The sequence below is a fragment of the Manis javanica genome, chromosome 8 (assembly GCF_040802235.1).
Source record: "Manis javanica isolate MJ-LG chromosome 8, MJ_LKY, whole genome shotgun sequence".
In the NCBI taxonomy this organism is placed as follows: Eukaryota; Metazoa; Chordata; class Mammalia; order Pholidota; family Manidae; genus Manis; species Manis javanica.
Genome location: NC_133163.1, coordinates 1,395,148 through 1,405,498, shown reverse-complemented (window position 1 = coordinate 1,405,498; position 10,351 = coordinate 1,395,148). Strand labels below are relative to the sequence as shown.

General features: G+C 62.0%; 1 protein-coding gene across 5 annotated transcripts; it reads left to right on the top strand.

Moving 5' to 3' along the window:
• The first annotated feature begins 3,112 nt into the window (after positions 1 to 3,112).
• Positions 3,113 to 10,340, top strand: PLD4 (phospholipase D family member 4). 5 transcript variants are annotated; one of them, XM_036991557.2, is made up of 11 exons: positions 3,114 to 3,245; positions 5,064 to 5,153; positions 5,522 to 5,724; positions 6,299 to 6,482; positions 6,696 to 6,816; positions 7,309 to 7,436; positions 7,932 to 8,132; positions 8,878 to 9,017; positions 9,112 to 9,277; positions 9,356 to 9,452; positions 9,906 to 10,340. In XM_036991557.2, the coding sequence occupies exons 1-11, from the start codon at positions 3,219 to 3,221 to the stop codon at positions 10,106 to 10,108; spliced, it is 1,560 nt and encodes a 519-aa protein (XP_036847452.1). In that variant the 5' UTR covers positions 3,114 to 3,218; the 3' UTR covers positions 10,109 to 10,340. The 5 variants fall into 5 exon arrangements, with proteins under 5 accessions (XP_036847450.2, XP_036847452.1, XP_073097850.1 ...); XM_073241749.1 differs by having other exon boundaries at positions 6,299 to 6,560; XM_036991555.2 differs by lacking the exon at positions 9,906 to 10,340 and adding an exon at positions 9,562 to 9,884 and having other exon boundaries at positions 3,113 to 3,245; positions 6,299 to 6,816.
• The last annotated feature ends 11 nt before the right edge of the window (positions 10,341 to 10,351 follow it).

The window sequence follows — 10,351 nt, the reverse complement described above, 5'->3', positions numbered from 1 at the left end:
CACTAAACTATGTTTTCTACCTTTATCTTGCATCTACCTACCACTTCAGCATTTTATTAAAAATAATAATAATAATAATAAAGGGAGAAATGTGGGATCAACATATAAATCAAGTACAAAAATCAAACAAATATTCATATTTGACCTGATTGTTTATAGGTCATAATGTGTGATCAAAACCGAAAGTTTCTGTGATGACTGCCCTTGTACTGTTCACCATCTAAGAATTTATTCACTATGTAAGAATTCGTTCACCATGTAAGAACTTGTTCGTTATGCTTCAGAAGATTGGAGACTAACGAGAATTAGGCTTGAGATGGATTGATTGTACATTGAGCATTGACCCCCCTATACTGAATTTTATTGTTGTTAACAACCATTTGATCAATAAATATGGGAGATGCCCTCTAAAAAAAAAAAAAAATTAAGGCTTTCTCTTTTCAGGGAAAATCTCTGGGAAAAAATATTCCAAGTAATAATGGCCGAAAGTTCAAATTACAACCCCCACACAAAGTAAACCTTGATTTTGCTCAGAATATAATGTTCATGAGAAACTGCCCTTACTCGGTTTCATGAGTAAAAAAATACACGAAACAGCAGTTTTGAGACCATGGCCAGCAGGCAGCACAGAACTCTGGTCCTGAGAAGGAAAAGGAGCACGGTGGCCCTGCACGGACCCTGTCAGGCGACGGGCAGCCTGGAGACGAAGCGTCCGTAGTGTGTCAGTGCTGCCGAGCTGAGCCCCAGAGCTGAGGGTGGGTGGGGGGCCACGCAGCCAGACTGTAGTGGAGAGAGGGGCGTTGCGCCCAGCGGGCTCCAGGAATCCACAGGTCACCCCAGGCATGTAAGGGACATGGTGACTAGTTCATATTCACAGTCACTAAGAGAGTAGATCTTAAAAGTCCTCATCACAAGAAAAACAAATTGTAGCTATGGGAGGTGACGGGTGTGAGCCAAGTGTACTGTGGGGACCATTTTGCAACGTGTGCACAGATCCTGTGCTGTGCGCCCAAAGCTGATGTGATGTCATATCAGATGCCAGCAGGGCCTTCCTCACAGGACGCTGCCCAGCTCCTGACAGTAGAGGCGTGAGGACAAGGCAACAGCTACGCCTGCTGAGATACCAGGTATCCGCAGGGCACTGAGGGCCGACCCTCCGGCTGCTTTCTGGGCGGGACGGGCCGAACATCCTGATCGGCGTCGCTGTGCGTGGGAAGCTGCGGCCCTGGGGACCCGTACACGGCGCTGCCAGGATGAGGCCCTCCACCGGGAGGCTCTGCTCCTCACACCCGGGGCCCAGGCAGAGGCTCCAGGGGGCAGGGAGAGAGCTGTGGGAAGGTTGTGTTTTTTGTGGGGGAAGTGATTTAAAAGTCACAAAGCAAACTCAGTGTGGGGACCTCAATTTGATACGGTAGCAAATCAGCCGGAAAAGACATTTTGGGGACATTTGGGAGCATTTGGACATCGTTGTAGACTGAGTGTATGTCCCTCCCAAATTCATATTTTAAGTCCTGAGGTTTGACATGATGTGTCAGGACAAGGAGCCTCTGGGAGGTGATGAGGTCACGAGGGGCGAGCCCTGTGTTGGGTGAGCACCCTCCTCAAAGACCCCGCAGGGCTCACCGGCCCCTCCGCCATGTGAGGACTAGCGCTGACGTGGGCCAGGAGGCAGGCTGACCAGACACAGAAGCTGCCAGGGCCTCCATCTCAGACTTCCTGCCCCAAACTGGGAGGGTAAATAACAGGCCCCTGTAAATAAATTCTGCAACCATGAAATCCAAGCGGTGAGCAAAAGGCCGCTCATCATACCCTGCTCTCCACTTTCTGTGTGTCTGGGGTTTTTTTGAAAATCGGGAGTATAAACAAGGCAGCAAAGGGAGAGAAGTTTCCACACATAAAACGGACAGCCCAGGAAATATAAGTAAGTCCTTCAAATCCATAGGGAAAGGTCCATGACTCAATCTAAAAATGGGTCCAAAGCCATGAACAGGGCCTCACAGAAGGGGAGCCCAGCCCCCCAAACATGAAGCGGGGATGCGCACATGGCAGGCACACCAGGACCTCCAGCTCCCAGACCAGCAGCCTTTACGTGCTGGCACTGCCACCCTCAGTACCCAGGGGAGGGAAGATGTGCAGCCGTGCTCCTGGGGAGACGGAGCAGCGCTCAGCCTGCAGAGACCAAGGCCGGCTGAGGCAGAGGGTCTGGGAGGTGCAGGGGCCTGGGGCCTGTGCCCTCACGGTCAGTTCCCAGCCCCCCACACCAGCCCCAGGCCCCCTCTGCAGGCCCTGCCTTCAGGACCTGCTCCAGCCCAGTGAAAAGCAACTCTCTCCTGCGGGCACCCTGAGGTCAGCACCCTGGACAGGTCCCCACAAGGCCGGAGCCTGCGGCGGCCAGATCTCATTCAAAGGTAGTAGGGGGCCATGCTGAATGTCCCAGTCTGCCGGCTCAGGTACTCAGGGAGCCCCATTTGGTGGGGAGGCAGGGTTGCTCCCTGGCAACCGAGGCTGAGCACTGGCGGCCTACAGCCAGGCCTGCCTTTTCACACAGGCCAGTGAGCAGTGCCATCTGCATTCTCCAGAACGGGGCCCTAGCTGCCTCCGTTTCCCAGCCCCCCCCCCTGCAGCTAGGTGCAGGCATGTGACTGAGTCCCATGCCACGGGATTGTAAGTGCACGTGCCTTTGTGGGACTCCAGGGTGCCTCCTCTGATGCCTCTTATGCTCTTCTAGGAACACAGAGGTAACTAACAGCTGAGCTCCAGCAGCCACTGTGGGACCCTGAGGCTGCTGGTCAGCCCTAGGAACTGGGAGCTGAGAACTGCAGGGACCTGGCTGCCAGTGGCTGTGGGGCCGACACCAGTTTTAGGCCGGCAGCCCCTGAGCCTGGTTTGTGCGAAAGAGAAATAAACAGTCTTGTTAAGCCATGACTGCTTGGGTCCGCAGCCTGCATCAAGCCCAGCCATGACACCCAGGCCTCTGGCGGTGGGGTCCACCTGAGAGGTGGGGAGGTCAGCCGGAGAGGAGGGGGTTCTCTGGAGGGTAAAGCCCTCAGCCCCGCCTCTAACGGGCTCACCCAGCCCCGATGTCTGTCAGGATGCAGGGGGTGGGGGGTACTCAGGACTAGGAGGAAGTGGCCAGAAGGGGAAGCAGCAAACTGCAGAGAGGAGGCAGGTAGGCGGGCTGGGGCAGCTGCGGACCGGCAGTCTGCGGTGGGGCCAAGATGGACGTTCAGGTGGGACCCCCAGAGGTAAGTGCCAGTGAGGCCAGGGCCTGGTAGGAGAACCAGGCCCTGCCCTGGGAAGGGGGTTGCCAGCTGCCACCCTAGGGCCCCAGGCCACCAGCAACCCCAGACCTAGAGGGTAACAGAGCCTCTAGCTGGGCCTGCAGACCACCCACTCCTCCCCCAGTTTGCAGAGCCAGGACCACCAGGGCCTCAGGGTCTTCTGGTGAGGCGAGAGCAGGCCCTCCGTCCCAGCCCAGGCCAGGCAGCTGCCCCCTTCACCCTGCAGAGCAGGGAGCCCCACACCTTCAGCCATGACCTCTGGTGCAGCCCATGTCCCACGGCGGCCCACCACAGGCTGGGGTGCTCAGAGCTGCCCCCAAGGGTCTCCTGGCCTGTCAGTGTCCTGAGATGCCAGTGCAGATGGGCCAGCCTCCCCAGGCACCAGCATGGTTCCCCAGGGCCAGGAGGAGATTCCTGTTCTGGGGTCTGGCGGCCTTGGGGGCAGGACTGCACTCTGACCAGCCTGTCTGCCCAGACATTTGGTCGACAGAGACCCTCTTCCCGGGTGGTTTGGGGTGGGCAGCAGCCCCTCAAGGCTGTCTGTCCCTGGTGCCCCCCTCACCTAGCCCCCAGCCTTTCCTGAGAGTCAGTGAAGGGGGTCTGATACCCCTGTTCACCACAGAGGTCTGCCAGTGAGCCCTGAGCCCTCTCTGGGGGTGGTGGGGAGGGAGCAGGCCCCCTGAGCTCAGCTCTGCCAAGGTTTGGGAGCACCCTTGAGGCCCTGGCTGGGGGTGGGAGTAGGGGGTCCCTGGCTCCTTTCTAGGGGACTCCATGGCAGGGTGGGGTGCCACACCTCGGGGACCCTGCCTGAGCCCCTTCTCTTGTTCTGGTTTCTGGGGCACCCACCGACCTGTAACGGCCTGGCTCTGGGCAGACACAGCCCCCAGGCCTGGCGCCTATGGCCATTCGTCCCCATGCTGAGGCAGGCCCTCAGTCCTGTGGGAGGGCAGCCCTGCACGGACCCCAGAGGCCTGGAGGCCGAGCCAGCTGCCCCCGGTCTGACCTGTGGTGGCAGTGGAGCCTGTGCTGAGGGCCTGCCTCTGTGGGCCCCATGCCCGGCCAACTCCACCCACAGGCATGCAGTGTGGCCCCAGGCCCCCACCCCACCAAGGCAGAGACCTCTCAGTCAGAGGTCGGCTGTGTATAACCCTTCTCCACCCTCCAGGGAGGGCGCACTGAACTTGGGAGCACCTGCTCGTGGTGGCATTCGAGGCGCAGCAGGGAGGGGCCCACCTCCAGCGGGGACAGGTCCTCCGTTCCGATGGCTGCAGACTCCTGCTGCCGAGGGAAAGGCCCCAAAAGGAACGTGGGGCCCCGACTTGGCCCACACTGGGCCTCTCGCCCTCTCTGTGCCATGCTCTTCTGGCTGGCACAGGGGCGCTGCCCGGCTCCCAGGAGGGGGCTGTGCAGGGAAGGGAAGCGGCTAGCTACAGGCAGGAGCGAAAGCAGAAATGGCACTTAGGCTAGTTGCCGTTGTGGTTGAAACAAGGAACTAAGATTCAGACACCCAGACACCCAGCAAGAGGGGAAACACAGCCAGGGGTGGGCGCCTAGGCGCACACACACACAGAAGCGGGGGCTCGGTCAGCTTTGGGCTCCACATGGAGGCCGCCTGTGGCAGAGTCCAAGGGCTGGCCTCACACCCAGGGCTCCGCCTTGGACAGGGGTCTGGAGGCGTCTGGGAGTTTGAGCAGGTGTCCTTAGGGGCCCCCAGCTGCCTGGGCACAGTGGGGCCACTCCAGCCAGGCGAAGCTGTGGTTGATGCCCAGTCACCCTGTGCAGGTGCTGAGACCTTTGCAGAGAACATCGGTGGCTGCTGTGTGGCCCTACTGTACGCCACCCCACAGCCCACAGGAGAGAGAGGCCAGCATGGTAGGACTGGGGTCCCAGAGGAGGAGGCTCAGCAGCCTCACAGAGCGCCTGGGCCAGAAAGCCAACCAAGGGGGAGACTCGGGGGCACCCTGCCCAGTGGGCTGTTGGCACCTTCCCACGTCCCTCTGTCCTGGGGGAACTGAGAGTTGCCACATGGCCGTGGTGTCACAGAGCAGGCCCAGGCCTCCTGGTCCCTAACACAGTGGACTTGAGCCCTGTTCAGCCCTTGCCCCTGCGGCCCCACCCAGCTGCAGCCTGGTCCTCCCTGGCAGCCGGGGATAGTCTCCACACTTGAGGGACCATCTCGGCCCACTGGAAGAACGTCACAGCACGTCCCCTGGGGACCCCAGCGTGACACCCTTCCCCAGTTGCAGGTGCTGGGAAGGCTGGCCCTGCTGTGGCTCAGCACTGCGACTCTCACGTACCTCCTGTGGCAAGTGCACCCTCCTTCCATCTGGGCCCAGACGCGCCCTGCGGTGCGGCCCGCCAGGCTCAGGGCCAGTGGCCCTAGACCGGCCTGGGAACCCCTGCTGGGGAAGGCCAGGCAGCAGCTGCCGAAGGACTCCTGCCGGTGAGTGAGGCTGGGAGTCTGCAGGGGGGCGGGCGATGCTGCCCCGACGGATAGGCGTTGCCCTCCACCAGCTCCTCTGGGAGATGCTGCTTTCTGAAGGCAGGGGGAGCCTGTGGGGGCCGGACTGGGTAGACTGGTGGGGGTGGGGAAGGGGGGGCTGCCCCCCAGGGACTCCAACAGGCTGTGAGCCCGGTCTTACCTGAGCTGAGGCCTGCACCTTCTGAGCTCTTTCTGCCCCATACGGGAGTCCTGGAGTGCCCTGTAGACATGCCCTGGGGCAGGGCCGGTGCCCATGGGTGAGTGCCCACCCATTCCTGGTCAGCTCTGGCCGCCTCCCCCCGAGGGCAGTGCCCTGGACTGCAGTGGGACCTGGGCCCCAAACCTGCCCCACTCCTGGCCCCCCTCAGGCACTGCTCCTGCCCTGTCTGGTTGGCTGTCCCCTCTGGGTACCCTTGGCCTCAGCTTGGGCTCCAGGGCCACATTGGCAGTGGCCTCTCCAGCTTGGCCAGTGGAGACAGAGGGGGACTCAAGGCAGGCTGGCAGCTCATGCTCGGGCCCCTGGCCCTCTCCACAGGCTTGTCCTTGTCGAGAGCATCCCCCAGGACCTGCCGTTCGCCGCTGGAAGCCCTTCTGCCCCGCCCCTGGCCCAGGCCTGGCCACAGCTGCTGGACGCCGCCCGGGAGAGCATCCACATGGCCTCCTTCTACTGGTCCCTCACAGGGCCCGACATTGGAGTCAACGACTCGTCTTCCCGGCCGGTGTGCCCCGGGCCCCGCTGCCAACTCAGGCCGCAGGCTGTCCAACCTGGCCCAGTGCTGGGCACACAGCAAGTCGGGGTGCACCTTGCTCTGACCGAGCTGTGGGCAGTCTGGGGTGACCTCCTGGGGAATGTCTGGGTCCTGCGTAGTTGGCAGGGGCTGGGGGCAGAGACCAGCCTGGGGGCATGCCTCACAGCTGGCCTGGCTTTGCAGGGAGAGGCCCTTCTTCAAAAACTGCAGCAGCTGCTGGCCAGGAACATTTCTCTGGCTGTGGCCACCAGCAGCCCAGCACCGGCCAGGAAGTCCACAGACCTGCAGGTCCTGGCAGCCCAAGGTAGGCACCTGCCCATCCTGGGTCTTCTGACCGAGCGTGGGCTGACCTGCTGGCGCCATGGGATAAGACCAAGGACAGCAGAGCTGCCTTGGGGGAGGCTGGGAGCTCAGAAGGCCAGAGTGGCCCGTGCCTTTCAGTCAGCCCTGACCAGGGCAGGGCCGGTCCAAGGAGCCCAGGTGCCATTCCCTGGGGCAGAGCACAGCGCGCCTTGGCCCCTCTGAGCCCAGCTGCTTTGACCTGTGGGTGGGGGCTCAGGCTGGGAGCTCGGCCAGGGGGCAGGAGGCAAGGGGCGCCGTCCCATAGCCCTGGGCCCTGGGCTGGCTGCCTGGAGGATCCTGGGCCCGTGGGTGCCTGTTTTCCCACCTATAACATGGGGACGATGGTAGCATCAACTGTGAAGGACAGCTAATGGGAAGGGGCCAGGAACCAGGCTCCCCATGGAGTTGGCCCTTAACAAGGGCCAGGTCACTGTCTCCCTGAACCCCCGGCCAGGTGCCCAGGTGCGATATGTGCCGATGACACAGCTCACCGGGGGTGTTCTGCACTCCAAATTCTGGATTGTGGACGGGAAGCACATCTACCTGGGCAGTGCCAACATGGACTGGCGGTCCCTGACACAGGTGAGTCCCAGAGCCCAGGGAGGGGAGAGCTGCCACTCCGGGGCTTTGCCTGAGGCCCCAGGCAGCTGCCATGACCCCGGGCAGTATAGCCACATCTGTCATGTGGCCCCATAGTGGGAGTGATGGGAGTCACCGATTCCACCCACCGTGGGCTACCATCCAGTCGCAGGGAGCATGTTCCAGTAGCTCCACCCAGGGAGGTGCGCAGACCACCAAGCACGGTCCTGTTCAGGAAAAGCAACACATTAAAACACTGTCAGAAAACGTTTTTGGTGATTAACATGTACTGCTTTGATCTTTGGAAATGTGTTCAAGACAGGGACTCCCTGGGCGCTGCACGCACAGCTCCCCCAGCACCCTGTCTGTTACGGTTCCTGCAGAGAGGCCACCCTGCTTTGGCCGCCAGCGTGGGGCTGCATCCTGCCAGTGTCCCTCGCCTGGGGGCCTGCAGAGCCCCACCGAGGGCCCCCCAGCAGCTGCTGCCCTTCCCTGCAGGTGAAGGAGCTGGGCGCTGTCATCTACAACTGCAGCCGCCTGGCCCAAGACCTGGAGAAGACATTCCAGACCTACTGGGTGCTGGGGGCACCAAAGGCTGTCCTCCCCAAACCCTGGCCTCAGAGCTTCTCCTCCCACATCAACCGTTTCCACCCCTTCCAGGGCCAATTTGACGGGGTGCCCACCACTGCCTACTTCTCGGTAAGAGGGGTCATGAGGCCGTCACAGCCCCCTGGCTGCCGAGATCCACGGGAGGCCCTGCTCCACACCACAGCGCCTGCTGGGTTCTCAGGTTGGGGAGCCAGTGCCGTGGACAGGGCTGCGGTCTGCGGGGGCGAGGGGCAGGCTGCTGTCGGCAGGCCCAGCCCCAGGAAAGGATGCCAGCCATTGCTATCCACGGGAGACAGGTGGCCTGGGAGGTGGCGGGGCACCCTGTGGCCCTGGGACTCCCGAAACACACTGTTTGGTGGAGTCAAAAGGCTCTGGCTTCTGACTGCGGAGGGTGGGGAGAACCAGCTCTTCAGTGACTGACTCTGTCACTCTCTGTGGAAGGAAGACTGAGGTGTGGGCCGAGCCGTTCATGCAAACCTGCAGACGCCCCTCCATCAAGGAGCAATGGCTGGAAACAGTGGACACCCAGCGTCAGAGCCCCAGCACCTTCCTAGACATGGGGCCCCCAAGCAGGCGCAGAACCTTCCCTGTGCAGGGTGCTGTCTTTCCAGGAATTCAGGCGGCCTGGAGCCTGGGACGGTCGACTGCTCCCAGGCCTTCCCACCAAGACTCTGGGCCAACCTGAGGCTCTTGAGAGCCTCCCTCCCCTCGACCCCTCCAGGCAGCACCTCCTGTCTGCCTACTGGTTCCCAAGTGCAAGAGGGTGGGTGCGTGGTCCAGGATGAAGTGGACCGAAATGGGGCTGCAGTACACCTGGGGCCTCTCCCCCCTGCAGGCATCGCCACTAATGCTCTGCCCCCACGGCCGCACCCAGGACCTGGACGCGCTCCTGGCGGTGATTGGGGGAGCCCGGGTGTTCATCTATGCCGAGGTGATGGAGTTCTTCCCCACCACACGCTTCAGCCGCCCCACCAGGTGGGAGCCGGGCAGCTACCCAAGGGCAGTTCCCGCAGCCTCCCCTCCTGCCAGCGCCCTGGTCCCGAGGACCCTGACGCCCTCCCCTCTGCAGGTACTGGCCAGTGCTGGACACAGCGCTGCGGGCAGCAGCTGTGGACAGGGGCGTGCACGTGCGCCTGCTCGTCAGCTGCTGGCTCAACACGGACCCCAGCATGTTCCCCTACCTGCGGTCCCTGCAGGCCCTCAGCAACCCTGCAGCCCACGTCTCAGTGGATGTGGTAAGCACCTGCTCCTGGGGCCAGGCTGGGTGGGGCCAAGTGGCCCTCCTCCCTCCTGACACCCCTCTGCTCCCCAAGAAAGTCTTCATTGTGCCGGTGAGGAATCACTCCAACATCCCGTTCAGCAGAGTGAGCCACAGCAAATTCATGGTCACCGAGAGGGCGGCCTACATAGGTGGGTGGGGGCAGCCTGCAGGGGTGGGCTCAGGCCTGGTGGCATGGGGCCCTGGCGTTTCTGACGGGGGCCATGGGAGTGGGTGTGACAGAGGCTCCTCGCCCCACAGGTTGGATGCATCCCCAGGCGTTGGCCAGGCCCAGGTGCTGAAGGGGACGCTGCTCTTATGTGTGGCTCAGTGGGGTCAGGGTCTCTGGTGGGGTTCTAAGACTGGGCCGGCAGCCCGCTGTCACCTGGCTCCATGGGGCACACAGGAAATCTGAAGCACTGAACCCTGGGAATGCCGAGTCAGGCCGCCTGTTCCAGGCCAATGAGTGCAGAGTTCCACGTGTGATGTGCTGGCTGGCCCTCCTGAGGGGCTTCTGGGGCCAGGGTCTGGTCCTGGGGCTGCAGGGGGGCCCCTGACCTGTGAGCCTGCTCAGAAGCATCTCTCTCCCACCCACATCCTGGCAGGCACCTCCAACTGGTCCGAAAATTACTTCAGCAGCACCTCGGGGGTGGGCCTGGTACTCAGCCAGAGGGCCCCCAACACCCAGCCAGGGCCACCCACTGCGCAGGAGCAGCTGCGCCAGCTCTTCGAGCGAGACTGGAGCTCCCGCTATGCTGTGCGCTTGGACGGGCAGGCCCAGGGGCAGGACTGCGTCTGGCAGGACTGAGGCCCGGACCAGAACCCCCTGGCAGGCGCTGCTCCCATCCAACCACCTCACCCCCCACACCGGGGCACCAAGCAGCTCCATCCCCATGAGCCCTGGTCAGGGCAGGACTCCCCAGGCGCAAATTGTTTGCTCTCCAAATCCAGCCCTCTTAGACCCCACCTCCAGGGAGCCTTCCAGGATGCTCCTCCCTGACTCCCACTGTCTAGCCTTCAAAAAGGGCCTTTAGCATATACTTGCCTCTGT